The 20647-nt window shown below is 39.7% G+C and overlaps 1 protein-coding gene across 2 annotated transcripts in view; it reads right to left on the bottom strand.

Moving 5' to 3' along the window:
- Positions 1-5556: 5556 nt before the first annotated feature.
- The window catches only part of LOC121967023 (protein MTSS 1-like), a 78159-nt gene continuing 63068 nt past the window's right edge, over positions 5557-20647 (bottom strand). For both annotated transcript variants that reach the window (XM_088090862.1, XM_088090863.1), the window contains one exon: positions 5557-8271. In XM_088090862.1, the coding sequence (XP_087946988.1) occupies positions 7619-8271 (653 nt within the window). In that variant the 3' untranslated portion in view covers positions 5557-7618. The remainder of the gene's footprint in view (positions 8272-20647) is intronic.

The raw sequence follows: 20647 nt of genomic DNA, 5'->3' as shown, positions 1-20647 counted from the left end.
ATTATTTAGCCAAAACAGCTGGTAAACATATAAAACAGGAGACGGTTAGTATTCAGGAACGCAACAGAAACATCAACAAAATATTAAACGGCCCGGATATACATAAAAAAACAGGTTGCCATTAATCCTCTGAACACAGACGAGACTGTGTGTGTGTGTGTGTGTGTGTGTGTGTGTGTGTGTGTGTGTGTGTGTGTGTGTGTGTGTGTGTGTGTGTGTGTGTGTGTGTGTGTATGTGTATGTGTGTATGTGTATGTGTGTGACCGTAATAAATAAGTCCGATACCTTCCTGTTAAAAATGTAATAAAACCTGGTAATGGATTCGGTGATGCCTCTTTATCTGGTCGTGTTTTTAGAAAAAAACATGAAATTTAATAGAAACATTATTAACTCGTTAGAGTTATGATGTGTTCAAAGCTGCTCGAAAAATTCACCATCTGAGTTGTCAAAAAATGTTTACATTCATGTGCCGTTTTAATAAAATAAAGTACAACATAGAAAACTAATTGTATCGGCTAAAAATTACCCTCCAAAAAATTCCCTAAAAAAGGATTAGGGCTGAGATTAACAGGCTTTACTACATTTTTAACCCCAGGTAGGAATATTTGACTGTATTTTTGACAGTAAATGAATAAATATGAATATATTTTTGGTAATATCAGGATCAGGGCGAGTCCTGCCAAAAAACAAAAAAAAAATCCATGTTTCCCTGATTTTTATTTTCCTACATTTTGGCAACACACAGAGAAAATAATAATAATAATAATAATAATAATAATAATAATAATAATAATAATAATAATAATAATAATAATATTTATTTTCAGAGGGAATATTCACAAAGCACTTAAGATCATTATGTGCATATATTTAATACAGAACATTTTTGGTTCAGGGGCGTTAATAATGTACTTTGTCCCAAATGGTTTCAAGTCGATGCTGATTTTTGATTTTCTTTGCAATCCTCCAAACTCTCAGATTTTAATATAATTATCTAACCTCAGTTTAAGGGATAGAAGGTGATGATATTTCAGAAATTAAAAGCCTTTAATTTTGCTCTGATCCAGAACTATGATGCCATCTCACCCACTGATGCTCTTGGATGGACATCTTTTGATTTTTTTTTTATTTATTTTTTTTAATTACTTGTTTTTCAAGTAAAATGTAATTTCAGTTGTGTTGTTTTTATTATTTGCAGTAGTTTTAATTTAAAAATTAATTTAGATTAAAAATTTAAAATTAAAAAAAGATTGGCAATATTTAACTGTAAAATGTTCACTCTCAAACAAGTTCAACACGTCAGAGGAAATAAAAGAAATAAAATCAGGAGGTCGTGTAACATAATCTGCAGGACATTTGGCAACTTTTCTCAAATGAAAGGTTAAAGGTTAAAGGTTAAAGGTCGGGGACACTGACGGCTGCTTTACTTACAGCTCAGAGACACGAAAAGCCTCCGCACACTGAGGATTATTCAGACTGATTATTGTTTTTAACCTAACTCGTATCTAAAATGACATCTTTTTGTTTTAATATAAAACTGTTTATTTTTCTTCATAATTTAATTAAAAAGGTCAACTTTCATATAATCTATATACATTACACATAACATAAATATTTAAAGCATTTTTTGTTTTGTTTTAATTTAGATGATTTTGGCTTATAGCTCATAAAAACCCCAAATCTCAAATTATTATTCACTAAGAATGTCCAACTTCTGAAAAGTATTATACTGTTTGATTGATTTAATTTCCTCAAACTTGAAAATAAACATTCTAATATTTTTACGTTTTTTTAAACTTTTTTTTGACATTTTCCTGCTGTATAGGCCATAATTATCCAAATTAAAACAGAAAAATGCTTTAAATATTTTAGTTTATATGTAAGAGTTTTCACTCTCGAGTAACTGATGGAAATATTGAACTTTTTCACAATATTCTAATTTTCTAAGATGCATCTATAATTGAGCAAATCATTTTTTGTTACTGATGGATGTGATTCACAATAATCATCTTTCGAATCCTCAGTGTGTGTCGGCATCACACACAGTTACTCACAGGCTCGAACATTCAGCGTCATACGCTCGTAACGGCGTCAGCTACATGATTGTATTCGTTAACCTGCGATGGAAAATGAACGGAGCGAATATAAAACAGGCTTCAGTCATCAAACAGGGTGTCAAACTGCGGCCACACGAAACATGAAACATTAATGATCCCTGCAGGGAAACACATCAGATACTGGACGGCATCTAAAATGCATTCAGGTCCGGTTGGCAGACCAACTGAGAGGAAAAAAAGTACTTCCAGATATTCAATCATAATCCCAAAAAAAGACAACATGCATATTAAATACATTTGTTAATATGATTTATCAACAGGACAGTTTGGGTGAAAACATTTAACTGATTGCAAGTTCAAGTTTAACAGAACGTCGAAAACATTTGGACTGTGAGGAGGTTTAGCTCGATGGGTAAATCAGAGGGTTCGTGTGCCGGAGGTTGATGGTTCAAGTCTTATGTGGGACAGCTGACTTTTGAAGACTGGTGTCCAAGTACAGCGCTAAAGGGAACGTCGAAAACAGGCCCAGTGTCAGGAGGTTTAGCTCGGTGGGTGAATCAGGGGGCTGGTGTGTGAGAGGTCGGTGGTTCAAGACTCATCAGGGACGTGTGACTTTTGACAGAAAAAAGAACTGAAGGGAGCATCTAATTCATGAAGTTGGGTTGAGAGACAGGAAAGACAGTCAACAGACAGGAAGTTGAGGAAAATACAAGAAGTTAGGTTGAGAGCCTGTCCCTTAGGTCTTAGTCAAGTTACATAAAGATGGGATGTGAGACAGGAAGTTGAGGTCAGAGACAGGAAGGTTAGTCAAGTTACAACAAGTTACGTTGATAGACAGGAAGTTAACGTAGAAGACTGCGGTAGAGGATGAGACTATAAGAGGTGAAAGTAGGAATAAGAGCAGTAGAAGGGTCAGAAAGTAGAAAGTAAGGGACTGGAATAGGAAATTCAGTAAAGTGGTACAGTAGTAAGGTAGGAAAGTCAGGAGCACAGCACGACATAGCCTAGTGTGAGTTTGGAAAGATGAAAGGATTGATACAACGACAGGGAGCAGTCCTAAAACAAAGGAAGTCCGTGCAACGAAAACATAAAACGGTTAAAGAACACACGATTGATTGATTATCGGCCTGATTCATATATCAGTCGAGTTTTCGACAGACGTCACTGCCAATACTGAATTCTCCATAGTCAAGAACTTGGTCGATTATTGGCCTTACTCATATATCAGTTCAGTTTTCGACAGACGTCACTGCCAACATTGGATTTTCCCTAGTCAAGTTTTAGACAGGCGTCACAGCCGATACTAAATTTTCCCTGCCAAGAACTTAGTTAACAGCCTGACTCATATCAGTCGAGTTTTCTTGTCCTTTTTTTGTGTATTTATAGTTTTCCTCAATTCCTGCGTAATCCGTTAAGCCATGGATTTTCTACTGTTGCGTAAATAAGAGGCTCAAACCGCCAACTTAGGAGACTCCAACCAGCCGGCTTATCCCCTGAGCCAGACTTTAGGTCTTTATTCCATCTTGGACATTCCCTTTACCTTTGGACATATTTGGACAACAACCCTTAAAAAGTCACCTGTCCTGAATAAGGCTCGATCGCACAACCTCAGAGACACCAACCCGCCGTCTAACCCACGGAGCCAAACCCCTGACACTGTTTGACGTTCTCTTTCACACTCTTGTTTGGACAGCAGTCTTGTAAAAACCATCTGTCCTGGTTGGGATTCAAACTAATGATAGTTGGAGTTCACCAGTACCCAGACATACGTGGGGGAACGAGGGCGCTTTCATCGCTGCTTGCAGCTTTAATTTGACTTGTGATGACAAATAGTAATTATTTATTTTGTCTATCTCAGCTTGTTACACTAATTACCCGCAAACACAAGTTTAATTTTTTAGCTCATCAGGCTATTCGACATAATCACAAGCTATTACAGGTTTATATATTTATTGCAGTTGTACATGAATATATTCTTGTCTTCTGTTGTAACCACAAGCTAATAGAGCGTTTTCAGTTGGGTCACTAATTAATCCGCCTCATCTGGCACCATCATGGAGGTCCATGTAGTTGGTATTTCAGCCATTGAAGAGCCAAAATTCGACTTGTGATGCAACTGTAGAAATGCTTAGTGTTCGTGTATTGAAACAAAATATTGATATTTAGGTAGTAAACAAAATCTGAAAACATCAAAGTTGAAATTTAACAATGTCTTTGCGTGTATGGTAAAGATTTTGCACTTTTACAAGCTCTCTGAAATTAAATTTTGTTGCAAAGTGTCTGTAGAAATCTTCAGAAAGATTTTCAAATGTAAAAGTCTGATAAATTAAAATTGTACATTAGTTATAGCGCTAGTTTCTGCTAAGAATTGTACATTAGCTTTTGTCCAAAATATATTAATTTAAACAAGATATCTGTATTTATATAACTGTTCACTAGCTATCAAAATATTAGACATCAAACCTGAAATTTAGAGATGTAGCTCTCCAAAATCTAGCTGAAATATGTTGTTGTAATCTGTCCGTAAAAACGTAAAAAACATCCTTGAACGTTAAAGTCTAAAAATTAGTTTGCTCTTGTACAATGCTAGCTTCTAAGAAGATATAAATGCTGTAAATTAGGTAGCGTTCAAATGATAAATTTAAGCGACGTTCAGATTAGCTAACAATTAGCCTGCCAAAAACACATTAAAACATCAAAGTTTAAATTTAACTAGAGCCTATGTCTTTGTCTGTGTGGTAGAGATTTGTTTCTTAACTAGCTGAAATAATATCTTTCAGAAATGTTCTGTAACATTCTGATAAAGTAGATTTGCTACTATGTTAGCTTCCACCAGGAACAGTACGTTAGCTAATGTCTAAATTGAGAGTTTGAGTTACATTCATGTTTAGCTAACAACTAGCTAGTTAAAGAAGTGTGAAAACTTCAAACTTGAAATGTAACAATCTTTGACAACATAGCAGAGATTTAGCTAGCTCAAATAATAACTTATTGTCTAAATGTACGTAAACAATCAAACATGTTCTTGTTACCGTGCTAGCTTCTGTAAATTAGCTAATCATATTTAGCTAACAACTAGCTAGCTAACAAAATTCGGAAACATCAAACTTAAAATTTAGGCTTTGTTTATCGCAAAAGTCTGATAAATTTGGTTTGTTTTTGCTACAATGCTAACTTCTCCTAAGAGCTGTAAATTAAATGGTGTCCAAATGATGAATTTAAGCTATGCTGATGTTTAGCTAACACTTAGCTATCCAACAAAACGTGAAAACATGAAACTTGAAACTCAACTGTCTGTCTGAATTGTAGATATTTATCTCTCAAAAATCTGGCTGAAATATCTTGTGATGTGTCTGTACAAATATTCAAACTTAAAAGTCTAATAAATTAGATTTGTTTTTGCTACAATGGTAGCTTCTGCTAAGAGCTATACGTTAGCTAGTGGCCAAATAATGAATTTAGGCAATATTGATATTTAGCTAACAATCAGCTTGCTTGAAAAATAAATCTTTTAATTTAATAAGAAAAAACTTAAAATCCAGAGTAAAATCAGCTGTAATCATTTTAGAGCGCCAAAGACCTCCAACATGGCTGCCAGAGGGCGCGTTAAACCACCTGAAAAACTCTATATATACCAGACAGGTGTTTGATGGTTAGGAAGCACAGACAGTTTATGGCTAATCCAAGTTAGATTCAATTCCGGTTTATAAAACTGTTCTCTTTCTAAAGAAAAGAAAAAACAACTTTATAGCGGCGCTTGTATTGAGACAGTGAACTAAAAGTCCCTGGATTTTCTTTTTAGATCTATTAATCCGCTGTTTATTTTCTAAATCCAGAAATATCATAATCCATACTGCTTATTTTAGTCAGATTAATACATTATATTAATACAATTCAGGGAACTACAGCGCAGTGTCCCAACACTGAAGCTTTGACTCGTCCAAAACCATTTAAATCTGTGCAAACTAAACTCACCATCAGCAAACTGGCTTCACTACAACAGACCAACACACTGATCCACATTACTCCAATTTACTAAAGCTAAGTCGTAACACGGAACCTGCGGTAACAACCTCTATTACTACCATGGACTTGGAAGTATACGCTAATACGCAGTTGCTATATAGTTGGTAAATTAGCAACGTATGTTAAAAGTTAAACAATGAACCTGGAGGCCAACAAAGAGACGGATCACGTCTGTCTGCACTCAATATTTGTAAAAATGTCAAAGTGCTTTCTAATTAAATATTGAGCCAATATGAAAAATGTAACTTTTTTTTTTTTCTTTTTTAAGCAGACTTAATCTACCAAGTTGTTGGCATCTGTAGTTCCTGATCCGCTACTGTTGAAATCACTGCTGGGATATTATTCAAAAGCCAAAAATGATTGTATTTATATTGGGGCAAACTTCATGAACATGCAGGTCAATAATTATAACAACATAGTTGTGTATGGTCGCACGCCACTCGTCAATATGCTTCGCTAACAATTACATATACTCTTTAAGTCATTTTTCTTTCAGTCCCTCTTCATTTTCTGTCAAACACCAATAATGTTTTTATAGAAAGAAAAAATCCAGCATAGTTTCAATTAAATAGAGAATATTTAAGTTATAAGTTCAGCACACAGGCTTTTGGCACCGTTAGTGGAATTGGGAGACTACAGGGATGTAAAAGAAGCATATGACAAACAAAAACGTACAAACACGTTAAAATATATAAATATATACATACAAATAATGATTTGATCTTTTGAAAATACTCCGTCAATCCTTCCAGAATTTTTCCCTACGTCTTCTATCGTCAATTCTTCTCAAAACAACGCGTGCTAACGTTTACGTAATGTTTAAGGTTTTTTTTGCTACAGGATGACTTTGCACATCTCGTTTGACAAGAATGTTCCTTCAAACCTTTTCTCTTATATTCGTAAGTTGCCCAGGGGAGTTAATCTCAGCTCAGCACCTGAATCCCCAGTAATAAACTCAGAGTAGAATTTACCTGGATTTAGTCAAGTACAATACTGACCGCTTTCAAATCAGTGCTTTAGTCGGTTTTCCAAAAAACAAGAAAGCGCAGCACTGTGAGGGAATTCTGGGCTTCAACAAGTCCACTGATACTTTACCAAAAGTAAACATTTTTGTTGGACGATTACTAAATCCGGACAAGACAACATTAGCATGATAGATTCCCTTCAGTTTCACAAACTTGTCAAAACCACAGACGGACGTGTTGTCATCCCTCATTTAAACTATTTGTCTTTGGCCAAAACGTGAAGGTGACTTTTTTTTCGTCTTTTTTTTTACCTCACTGAATCAAAATTTGGCATTTCTGTAATGAGTTCACCGTGATCAGGTATCCCGTCAAAGTTCTGTTACATAATTTCTTAACCAATTCTTGATGAGAGTCTCTGGGCAACTTCCTCCTGTCGTCACAGTCCATTTGATTTCATATCTCTAACTTGCGATTACTTGTTGATAACCATTTTGTGTCCCTCCAAGGGCGTATTTGCCGAAATTCAGCCAGGGAAGCAAAATGGCTCAAGTTGAACCAATTCTTATAGTCTCAGTGAATAATTGGCGCTGATCGGTCATTGGTCGATGTCCTCTTGAGCCTGACGCCTCGTCGAATAGACACCAAAAAATCCTCGACCTCACAATATTCTGACTCCTCGAGGAGCTCCGGGAGGGGCCGGCGCTCCCACTCTGTTACCCGACCACCGGGCTGTGGTGGTGGGGTGGGAGGATCCGACCCTTCGTTCAGGTTCTGCGTCTCCCAGGAGCTGGACCTCAGTGACGGTGGCCCACCACTGCCTGGAGACAAAGGGGTGGTCGGGGGGCTGAGCGGGTTTCGTGTTGTGTTGCCGTCTGACGCCGCCCTGCTGGGGAAACTGGGATGTTCAGGCACAGTGGGGGTCTTGACTGGGATCATGGGGGGCTTTATTGGGATGGGGCCCAAGCTAAGGCCCCCAGAGGGCCGTCGCAGGTTTGGTTTAGAGGATGGCGTCCGTCGTATGGTAGCCACTCCCGGAGTGATTATGGCAGAGGGGTTGGAGGGCAGGCCGGCAGTGGAGGCGGGGCGCTTTGACTGGAACATGCGGCGGTAGGACTGAGTGATGTCGCTGTTTCTCGGGATGGTGGAGGATTTATCGAAGTCTGATGACTGCTGATGCTCGCCTTCTTGATCCGCTCCCACAGAGTAGTAGTCGCAGTCTGATACTGTGAAAGAACGGAGAGCAAACATTCATTGATGCGACCATTGTGGCATTTCAGATCTTTTTTCAGTGATCTCACAGTTTTTTTGCATCTGACTGCTGCAAAAACAAAAACAGGCAACCTAACTTTGAGGGCTGTACCTCAATACCATTCTTTTGGCATTTTTGCCATACTATAGCCTTGCTTTTTCGGTCATTTTCTCAACATGCATTATTATGGTGTTTTTGGCTATTTTTCAGGAATGTAATGCTATGGTGTGTCTTTTTACGTTATTTTATGCTGTTTTGAGGTGTTTTCGACTGATTTTGGGAAATGCCATTTTTGACGTTCTTGCCATACTATAGCCTTGCTTTTTCGGTCATTTTCTCAACGTGCATTATTATGGTGTTTTTGGCTATTTTTGAGGAATGTAATGCTATGGCGTGTCTTTTCACGCTATTTTATGCTGTTTGTAGGTGTTTTTAGCCGTTTTTGGGAAATGCCATTTTTTGACATTTTTGCCATACTATAGCCTTGCTTTTTCGGTCATTTTTTCAACATGCATTATTATGGTGTTTTGGGGGATTTTTGAAAAAGTTGATGCTATGGCGTGTCTTTTTACGCTATTTAATGCAGTTTGGAGGTGTTTCCAGCAATTTTTGGGAAATGCCATTTTTTGACATTTTTGCCATACTATAGCCTTGCTTTTTCGGTCATTTTTTCAACATGCATTATTATGGTGTTTCCGTGGATTTTTGAAAAAAGCTGATGCTATGACGTTTCTTTTTACGCTATTTAATGCTGTTTGGAGGTGTTTTCAGCTGGTTTTGGGAAATGCCATTTTTTGACATTTTTGCCATACTATAGCCTTGCTTTTTCGGTCATTTTTTCAACACGCATTATTATGGGGTTTTTGGCGATTTTTGAAAAAGCTGATACTATGGCGTGTCTTTTTACGCTATTTAATGCTGTTAGGATGTGTTTTTAGCTGTTTTTGGAAAATGCTATTTTTTGGCATTTTTGCCATACTATAGCCTTGCTTTTTCTGTCATTTTTTCAACACGCATTATTATGGTGTTTTTGGCTATTTTTGAGGAATGTAATGCTATGGCGTGTCTTTTTACACTATTTAATGCTGTTTGGAGGTGTTTCCAGTGATTTTTGGGAAATGCCATTTTTTGGCATTTTTGCCATACTATAGCCTTGCTTATTGGGTCATTTTTTCAACATGCATTATTATGGTGTTTTTGGCTATTTTAGTGGAATGTAATGCTATGGCGTGTCTTTTTATGCTCTTTTATGCTGTTTAGAGGTGTTTACAACTGTTTTTGGGAAATCCCATTTTTTGACATTTTTGCCATACTATAGCCTTGGTTTTTCGGTCATTTTTTCAACATGCATTATTATGGTGTTTCCGTGGATTTTTGAAAAAAGCTGATGCTATGGCGTGTCTTTTTACGCTATTTAATGCTGTTTGGATGTGTTTTTAGCTGTTTTTGGAAAATGCTATTTTTTGGCATTTTTGCCTTGCTTTTTCTGTCATTTTTTCAACACGCATTATTATGGTGTTTTTGGCTATTTTTGAGGAATGTAATGCTATGGCGTGTCTTTTTACACTATTTAATGCTGTTTGGAGGTGTTTCCAGTGATTTTTGGGAAATGCCATTTTTTGGCATTTTTGCCATACTATAGCCTTGCTTATTGGGTCATTTTTTCAACATGCATTATTATGGTGTTTTTGGCTATTTTAGTGGAATGTAATGCTATGGCGTGTCTTTTTATGCTCTTTTATGCTGTTTAGAGGTGTTTACAACTGTTTTTGGGAAATCCCATTTTTTGACATTTTTGCCATACTATAGCCTTGGTTTTTTGGTCATTTTTTCAACATGCATTATTATGGTGTTTCTGTGGATTTTTGAAAAAGCTGATGCTATGGCGTGTCTTTTTACGCTATTTAATGCTGTTTGAATGTGTTTTTAGCTGTTTTTGGAAAATGCTATTTTTTGGCATTTTTGCCATACTATAGCCTTGCTTTTTCTGTCATTTTTTCAACATGCATTATTATGGTGTTTTTGGCTATTCTTGAGAAATGTAATGCTATGCTGTGTCTTGGCACGTTATTTTATGCTGTTTAAAAGTGATTTTAGCTGTTTTTGGGAAATGCCAGTATTGATGTTTTTGCCATACTATAGCCTTGCTTTTTCGGTCATTTTATCAACATGCATTATTATGGTATTTTTGGCTATTTTGAGAAATGTAATGCTATGGCGTATAGTTTTACGCTCTCTAATGCTGTTAGGAAGTGTTTCCAGTGATTTTTGGGAAATGCCATTTTGCTTTTTTGGTCATTTTTTCAACATGCATTATTATGGTGTTTTTGGCTATTTTTGAGGAATGTAATGCTATGGCGTGTCTCTTTACGCTCTTTTATGCTGTTTGGATGTGTTTCCAGCTGTTTTTAGAAAATGCCATTTTTTCACATTTTTGCTATACTATAGCCTTGCTTTTTCGGTAATTTTTTCAACATCGATTATTATGGTGTTTTGGGGGATTTTTGAAAAAGTTGATGCTATGGCGTGTCTTTTTACACTATCTAATGCTGTTTGGAGGTGTTTCCAGTTGTTTTTTGGAAATGCCATTTTTTGACATTTTTGCCATACTATAGCCTTGCTCATTCGGTCATTTTTTCAACATCGATTATTATGGTGTTTTGGGGGATTTTTGAAAAAGTTGATGCTATGGCGTGTCTTTTTACACTATCTAATGCTGTTTGGAGGTGTTTCCAGTTGTTTTTTGGAAATGCCATTTTTTGGCATTTTTGCCATACTATAGCCTTGCTCATTCGGTCATTTTTTCAACATGCATTATTATGGTGTTTTTGGCTATTTTTGAGGAATGTAATGCTATGGCGTGTCTTTTTACGCTCTTTTATGCTGTTTGTAGGTGTTTCCAGCGATTTTTGGAAAATGCCATTTTTTGGCATTTTTGCCATACTATAGCCTTGCTTTTTCGGTCATTTTTTCAACATGCATTATTATGGTGTTTTTGGCGATTTTTGAGGAATGTAATGCTATGGCGTGTCTTTTTACGCTCTTTTATGCTGTTTAGAGGTGTTTTTAGCTGTTTTTGGAAAATGCCATTTTTTGGCATTTTTGCCATACTATAGCCTTGCTTTTTCTGTCATTTTTTAAACATGCATTATTATGGTGTTTTTGGCTATTTTTGAGGAATGTAATGCTATGGCCCCCTCCCTGAGCTACCACCTTATCGTGGTGGAGGGGTTTGCGTGTCCCAGTGATCCTAGGAGCTCAGTTGTCGGGGGCTTCATGCCCCTGGTAGGGTCACCCATGGCAAACAGGTCCTAGGGGAGGGACCAGACAAAGTGTAGCTCACAAGACCCCTATGATGACATCAACCAATGGTTCAGAGTTCCCCTCGCCCGGACGCGGGTCACCGGGGCCCCCCCCCTGGAGCCAGGCCTGGGGGTGGGGCTCGATGGCGAGCGCCTGGTGGCCGGGCCTTCACCCATGGGGCCCGGCCGGGCACAGCCCGAAGAGGTGACATGGGACCTCCTTCCCGTGGGCTCACCACCCATAGGAGGGGCCGTAGAAGTCGGGTGCAATGTGAGCTGGGCGGCAGCCGAAGGCGGGGACCTTGGCGGTCCGATCCTCGGCTGCAGAAGCTAGCTCTGGGGACGTGGAATGTCACCTCTCTGGTGGGGAAGGAGCCTGAGCTGGTGCGCGAGGTTGAGAAGTTCCGACTAGATATAGTCGGCCTCACCTCGACGCATGGCTTGGGCTCCGGAACCAGTCTTCTTGAGAGGGGATGGACTCTTTTCCACTCTGGAGTTGCCACTGGTGAGAGGCGCCGGGCAGGGGAGGCAATACTTATTGCCCCCCGGCTCGGTGCCTGCACGTTGGAGTTTACGCCGGTGAATGAGAGGGTAGCCTCCCTCCGCCTTCGGGTTGGGGGACGGATCCTGACTGTTGTTTGTGCCTATGGTCCAAACAGCAGTTCAGAGTATCCACCCTTTTGGAGTCCTTAGAGGGGTGCTGGAGAGTGCTCCTTCTGGGGACTCCCTCGTTCTGCTGGGGACTTCAACGCTCACGTTGGCAGCGACAGTGAGACCTGGAGGCGTGATCGGGAGGAATGGCCCCCGATCTGAACCAGTGGTGTTTTGTTATTGGACTTCTGTGCTCGCCACAGATTGTCCATAATCTAACACCATGTTCAAGCATAAGGGTGTCCATATGCGCACTTGGCATCAGGACACCCTAGGCCGCAGTTCAATGATCGACTTTGTAGTCGTATCGTTGGACTTGCGGCCATATGTCTTGGACACTCGGGTGAAGAGAGGGGAGGAGCTGTCAACCGATCACCATCTGGTGGTGAGTTGGCTCCGATGGTGTGGGAGGACGCCGGTCAGACCTGGCAGACCCAAACGCATAGTGAGGGTCTGCTGGGAATGTCTGGCAGAGTCTCCCGTCAGAAGGAGCTTCAACTCCCACCTCCGGAAGAGCTTCGACCATGTCCTGGGAGGCTGGGGACATTGAGTCCGAGTGGGCCGTGTTCCGTGCCTCCATTGCTGAGGCGGCCGACCGGTGCTGTGGCCGTAAGGTGGTTGGTGCCTGTCGGGGCGGCAACACCCGAACCCGCTGGTGGACACTGGCGGTAAGGGGTGCCGTCAAGCTGAAGAAGGAGTCCTATCGAGCCTTCTTGGCCTGTGGGACTCCGGAGGCAGCAGACAGGTACCGACAGGCCAAGCGGGCGGCGGCGCGGCGGTCGCCGAGGCGAAAACCCGGGCATGGGAGGAGTTCGGCGAGGCCATGGAAAACGACTGCCGGACGGCTTCGCAGAGGTTCTGGACCACCATCCGGCGTCTCAGGAGGGGGAAACAGTGCTCCGTCAACACTGTGTATGGTGGCGACGGGGCGCTGCTGACCTCGACTCGGGACGTTGTGGATCGGTGGAAGGAATACTTCAAAGACCTCCTCAATCCCACCGACACGCCTTCCGTTGGGGAAGCAGGGCCTGGGGACCCGGGGGTGGGCTCCTCTATCTCTGGGGCTGAGGTTACCGAGGTGGTCAAAAAGCTCCTCGGTGGCAGGGGGTGGACGAGGTCCGCCCGGAGTTCCTCAAGGCCCTGGATGTTGTGGGGCTGTCGTGGCTGACACGACTCTGCAACATTGCGTGGACATCGGGGGCAGTGCCCTTGGACTGGCAGACTGGGGTGGTGGTCCCTCTTTTCAAGAAGGGGGACCGGAGGGTGTGTTCCAACTACAAGGGGATCACACTCCTCAGCCTCCCTGGTAAGGTCTATTCGGGGGTACTAGAGAGGAGGGTCCGCCGGATAGTCGAACCCCGGATTCAGGAGGAGCAATGCGGTTTTCGCCCCGGTCATGGAACTGTGGACCAGCTCTGGACCCTTGGCAGGATCCTTGAGGGTGCTTGGAGTTTGCCCAACCAGTCCACATGTGCTTTGTGGACTTGGAGAAGGCATTCGACCGAGTCCCTCGGGGAGTCCTGTGGGGGGTTCTCCGGGAATATGGGGTTTCGGACTCCCTGATACGGGCTGTCCGTTCCCTGTATGACCGGTGCCAGAGCTTGGTCCGCATTGCCGGCAGTAAGTCGAACTCGTTTCCGGTGAGGGTTGGACTCCGCCAGGGCTGCCCTTTGTCACCGATTCTGTTCATAACTTTTATGGACAGAATTTCTAGGCGCAGCCAGGGTGTTGAGGGGGTCCAGTTTGGTGACCACAGGATTAGGTCTCTGCTCTTTGCAGATGATGTGGTCCTGTTGGCTTCATCGGGCCGCGACCTTCAGCTCTCACTGGATCGGTTCGCAGCCGAGTGTGAAGCGGCTGGAATGAAAATCAGCACCTCCAAATCCGAGACCATGGTTCTCAGCCGGAAAAGGGTGGCGTGCCCCCTCCGGATCGGGGATGAAGTCCTGCCCCAAGTGGAGGAGTTTAAGTACCTCGGGGTCTTGTTCACAAGTGAGGGAAGGATGGAACGGGAGATCGACAGGCGGATCGGTGCGGCGTCTGCAGTAATGCAGACTCTGCACCGGTCTGTCTTGGTGAAGAGGGAGCTGAGCCGAAAGGCAAAGCTCTCGATTTACCAGTCGATCTTCGTTCCTACCCTCACCTATGGTCACGAGCTTTGGGTAGTGACCGAAAGAACTAGATTGCGGGTACAAGCAGCCGAAATGAGTTTCCTCCGTAGGGTGGCTGGGCTCTCCCTTAGAGATAGGGTGAGAAGCTCGGTCATCCGGGAGGAGCTCGGAGTAGAGCCGCTGCTCCTCCGCATTGAGAAGAGCCAGATGAGGTGGCTCGGGCATCTAATTAGGATGCCTCCAGGACGCCTCCCTGGTGAGGTGTTCAGGGCACGTCCCACCGGTAGGAGGCCCCGGGGAAGACCCAGGACACGCTGGAGAGACTATGTCTCTCAGCTGGCCTGGGAACGCCTCGGGGTCCCCCGGGAAGAGCTGGATGAAGTGGCCGGGGAGAGGGAAGTCTGGGTTTCCCTGCTTAGGCTGCTGCCCCCGCAACCCGACCCCGGATAAGCGGAAGAAAATGGATGGATGGATGGATGGTAATGCTATGGCGTGTCTTTTTACGCTCTTTTATGCTGTTTGGATGTGTTTACAACTGTTTTTGGAAAATGCCATTTTTGACGTTTTTGCCATACTATAGCCTTGCTTTTTCGGTCATTTTTTCAACATGCATTATTATGGTGTTTTGGGGGATTTTTGAAAACGTTGATGCTATGGCGTGTCTTTTTACGCTATTGAATGCTGTTTGGAAGTGTTTCCAGCTGTTTTTTGGAAATGCCATTTTTTGGCATTTTTGCCATACTATAGCCTTGCTTTTTCGGTCATTTTTTCAACGTGCATTATTATGGTGTTTTTGGCTATTTTTGAGGAATGTAATGCTATGGCGTGTCTTTTTACACTTTTTTATGCTGTTTGGAAGTGTTTCCAGCTGTTTTTGGAAAATGCCATTTTTTGGCATTTTTGCCATACTATAGCCTTGCTTTTTCTGTCATTTTTTCAACATGCATTATTATGGTGTTTTTGGCTATTTTTGAGAAATGTAATGCTATGCCGTGTCTTGGCACGTTATTTCATGATGTTTAAAAGCGATTTTAGCTGTTTTTGGGAAATGCCATTTTTGACGTTTTTGCCATACTATAGCCTTGCTTTTTCGGTCATTTTTTCAACATGCATTATTATGGTGTTTCCGTGGATTTTTGAAAAAGCTGATGCTATGGCGTGTCTTTTTATGCTCTTTTATGCTGTTTAGAGGTGTTTTTAGCTGTTTTTGGAAAATGCCATTTTTTGGCATTTTTGCCATACTATAGCCTTGCTTTTTCTGTCATTTTTTCAACATGCATTATTATGGTGTTTTTGGCTATTTTTGAGGAATGTAATGCTATGGCGTGTCTTTTTACGCTCTTTTATGCTGTTTAGAGGTGTTTTTAGCTGTTTTTGGAAAATGCCATTTTTTGGCATTTTTGCCATACTATAGCCTTGCTTTTTCTGTCATTTTTTCAACATGCATTATTATGGTGTTTTTGGCTATTTTTGAGGAATGTAATGCTATGGCGTGTCTTTTACGCTTTTATGCTGTTTAGAGGTGTTTTTAGCTGTTTTTGGAAAATGCCATTTTTTGGCATTTTTGCCATACTATAGCCTTGCTTTTTCTGTCATTTTTTCAACATGCATTATTATGGTGTTTTTGGCTATTTTTGAGGAATGTAATGCTATGGCGTGTCTTTTTACGCTATTTAATGCTGTTTGGAAGTGTTTCCAGCTGTTTTTTGGAAATGCAGTTTTTTGGCATTTTTGCCATACTATAGCCTTGCTTTTTCGGTCATTTTTTCAACATGCATTATTATGGTGTTTTTGGCTATATTTGAGGAATGTAATGCTATGGCATGTCTTTTTACGCTATTTAATGCTGTTTTGAGGTGTTTTCAGCTGTTTTTGGAAAATGCCATTTTTTGGCATTTTTGCCATACTATAGCCTTGCTTTTTCTGTCATTTTTTCAACATGCATTATTATGGTGTTTTGGGGGATTTTTGAAAAAGTTGATGCTATGGCGTGTCTTTTTACGCTATTTAATGCTGTTTGGAGGTGTTTCCAGCGATTTTTGGAAAATGCCATTTTTTGGCATTTTTGCCATACTATAGCCTTGCTTTTTCGGTCATTTTTTCAACATGCATTATTATGGTGTTTTTGGCTATTTTTGAGGAATGTAATGCTATGGCATGTCTTTTTACGCTATTTAATGCTGTTTGGAGGTGTTTCCAGCGATTTTTGGAAAATGCCATTTTTTGGCATTTTTGCCATACTATAGCCTTGCTTTTTCGGTCATTTTTTCAACATGCATTATTATGGTGTTTTTGGCTATTTTTGAGGAATGTAATGCTATGGCGTGTCTTTTTACGCTCTTTTATGCTGTTTAGAGGTGTTTTTAGCTGTTTTTGGAAAATGCCATTTTTTGACATTTTTGCCATACTATAGCCTTGCTTTTTCGGTCATTTTTTCAACATGCATTATTATGGTGTTTTTGGCTATTTTAGAGGAATGTAATGCTACGGCGTGTCTTTTTACGCTATTTAATGCTGTTTGGAGGTGTTTCCAGCGATTTTTGGAAAATGCCATTTTTTGGCATTTTTGCCATACTATAGCCTTGCTTTTTCGGTCATTTTTTCAACATGCATTATTATGGTGTTTTTGGCTATTTTAGAGGAATGTAATGCTACGGCGTGTCTTTTTACGCTATTTAATGCTTTTTGGAGGTGTTTCCAGCGATTTTTGGAAAATGCCATTTTTTGACATTTTTGCCATACTATAGCCTTGCTTTTTCGGTCATTTTTTCAACATGCATTATTATGGTGTTTTGGGGGATTTTTGAAAAAGTTGATGCTATGGCGTGTCTTTTTACGCTATTTAATGCTGTTTGGAAGTGTTTCCAGCAATTTTTGGAAAATGCCATTTTTTGGCATTTTTGCCATACTATAGCCTTGCTTTTTCGGTCATTTTTTCAACATGCATTATTATGGTGTTTTTGGCTATTTTTGAGGAATGTAATGCTATGGCGTGTCTTTTTACGCTCTTTTATGCTGTTTAGAGGTGTTTTTAGCTGTTTTTGGAAAATGCCATTTTGACATTTTGCCATACTATAGCCTTGCTTTTCTGTCATTTTTCAACATGCATTATTATGGTGTTTTTGGCTATTTTAGAGAAATGTAATGCTATGCGTGTCTTTTTACGTTATTTTATGCTGTTTAAAAGTGATTTTAGCTGTTTTTGGGAAATGCCATTTTTGACGTTTTTGCCATACTATAGCCTTGCTTTTTCAGTCATTTTTTCAACACGCATTATTATGGGGTTTTTGGCGATTTTTGAAAAAGCTGATACTATGGCGTGTCTTTTTACGCTATTTAATGCTGTTAGGATGTGTTTTTAGCTGTTTTTGGAAAATGCTATTTTTTGGCATTTTTGCCATACTATAGCCTTGCTTTTTCTGTCATTTTTTCAACACGCATTATTATGGTGTTTTTGGATATTTTTGAGGAATGTAATGCTATGACGTGTCTTTTTACACTATTTAATGCTGTTTGGAGGTGTTTCCAGTGATTTTTGGGAAATGCCATTTTTTGGCATTTTTGCCATACTATAGCCTTGCTTATTGGGTCATTTTTTCAACATGCATTATTATGGTGTTTTTGGCTATTTTAGAGGAATGTAATGCTATGGCGTGTCTTTTTATGCTCTTTCGTGCTGTTTGGAGGTGTTTTAGCTGTTTTAGGAAATGCCATTTTTTGGCATTTTTGCCATACTATAGCCTTGCTTTTTCGGTCATCTTTTCAACATCGATTATTATGGTGTTTTGGTGGATTTTTGAAAAAGTTGATGCTATGGCGTGTCTTTTTACGCTATTTAATGCTGTTTGGAGGTGTTTTTAGCTGTTTTTGGAAAATGCTATTTTTTGGCATTTTTGCCATACTATAGCCTTGCTTTTTCTGTCATTTTTTCAACATGCATTATTATGGTGTTTTTGGCTATTTTTGAGAAATGTAATGCTATGCCGTGTCTTGGCACGTTATTTTATGCTGTTTAAAAGTGATTTTAGCTGTTTTTGGAAAATGCCATTTTTTGGCATTTTTGCCATACTATAGCCTTGCTTTTTCTGTCATTTTTTCAACATGCATTATTATGGTGTTTTTGGCTATTTTTGAGGAATGTAATGCTATGGCATGTCTTTTTACGCTATTTAATGCTGTTTGGAGGTGTTTCCAGCGATTTTTGGAAAATGCCATTTTTTGGCATTTTTGCCATACTATAGCCTTGCTTTTTCGGTCATTTTTTCAACATGCATTATTATGGTGTTTTTGGCTATTTTTGAGGAATGTAATGCTATGGCGTGTCTTTTTACGCTCTTTTATGCTGTTTAGAGGTGTTTTTAGCTGTTTTTGGAAAATGCCATTTTTTGACATTTTTGCCATACTATAGCCTTGCTTTTTCGGTCATTTTTTCAACATGCATTATTATGGTGTTTTTGGCTATTTTAGAGGAATGTAATGCTACGGCGTGTCTTTTTACGCTATTTAATGCTGTTTGGAGGTGTTTCCAGCGATTTTTGGAAAATGCCATTTTTTGGCATTTTTGCCATACTATAGCCTTGCTTTTTCGGTCATTTTTTCAACATGCATTATTATGGTGTTTTTGGCTATTTTAGAGGAATGTAATGCTACGGCGTGTCTTTTTACGCTATTTAATGCTTTTTGGAGGTGTTTCCAGCGATTTTTGGAAAATGCCATTTTTTGACATTTTTGCCATACTATAGCCTTGCTTTTTCGGTCATTTTTCAACATGCATTATTATGGTGTTTTTGGGGATTTTTGATAAAGTTGATGCTATGGCGTGTCTTTTTACGCTATTTAATGCTGTTTGGAAGTGTTTCCAGCAATTTTTGGAAAATGCCATTTTTTGGCATTTTTGCCATACTATAGCCTTGCTTTTTCGGTCATTTTTTCAACATGCATTATTATGGTGTTTTTGGCTATTTTTGAGGAATGTAATGCTATGGTGTGTCTTTTTACGCTCTTTTATGCTGTTTAGAGGTGTTTTTAGCTGTTTTTGGAAAATGCCATTTTTTGACATTTTTGCCATACTATAGCCTTGCTTTTTCTGTCATTTTTTCAACATGCATTATTATGGTGTTTTTGGCTATTTTTGAGAAATGTAATGCTATGCCGTGTCTTGGCACGTTATTTTATGCTGTTTAAAAGTGATTTTAGCTGTTTTTGGGAAATGCCATTTTTGACGTTTTTGCCATACTATAGCCTTGCTTTTTCAGTCATTTTTTCAACACGCATTATTATGGTGTTTTTGGCTATTTTTGAGGAATGTAATGCTATGACGTGTCTTTTTACACTATTTAATGCTGTTTGGAGGTGTTTTAGTGATTTTTGGGAAATGCCATTTTTTGACATTTTTGCCATACTATAGCCTTGCTTTTTCTGTCATTTTTTCAACATGCATTATTATGGTGTTTTTGGCTATTTTTGAGAAATGTAATGCTATGGCGTGTCTTTTTATGCTCTTTCGTGCTGTTTGGAGGTGTTTCCAGCGATTTTTAGGAAATGCCATTTTTTGGCATTTTTGCCATACTATAGCCTTGCTTTTTCGGTCATCTTTTCAACATCGATTATTATGGTGTTTTGGTGGATTTTTGAAAAAGTTGATGCTATGGCGTGTCTTTTTACGCTATTTAATGCTGTTTGGATGTGTTTTTAGCTGTTTTTGGAAAATGCTATTTTTTGGCATTTTTGCCATACTATAGCCTTGCTTTTTCTGTCATTTTTTCAACACGCATTATTATGGTGTTTTTGGCTATTTTTGAGGAATGTAATGCTATGACGTGTCTTTTTACACTATTTAATGCTGTTTGGAGGTGTTTCCAGTGATTTTTGGGAAATGCCATTTTTTGGCATTTTTGCCATACTATAGCCTTGCTTATTGGGTCATTTTTTCAACATGCATTATTATGGTGTTTTTGGCTATTTTAGAGGAATGTAATGCTATGGCGTGTCTTTTTATGCTCTTTCGTGCTGTTTGGAGGTGTTTCCAGCGATTTTTAGGAAATGCCATTTTTTGGCATTTTTGCCATACTATAGCCTTGCTTTTTCGGTCATCTTTTCAACATCGATTATTATGGTGTTTTGGTGGATTTTTGAAAAAGTTGATGCTATGGCGTGTCTTTTTACGCTATTTAATGCTGTTTGGATGTGTTTTTAGCTGTTTTTGGAAAATGCTATTTTTTGGCATTTTTGCCATACTATAGCCTTGCTTTTTCTGCCATTTTTTCAACACGCATTATTATGGTGT

Source organism: Plectropomus leopardus, chromosome 17 (genome assembly GCF_026936395.1).
Source record: "Plectropomus leopardus strain MGB_pleo_1.0 chromosome 17, ASM2693639v1, whole genome shotgun sequence".
Classification (NCBI taxonomy): domain Eukaryota; kingdom Metazoa; phylum Chordata; class Actinopteri; order Perciformes; family Serranidae; genus Plectropomus; species Plectropomus leopardus.
This window is presented reverse-complemented; position numbering and strand designations above follow the sequence as displayed.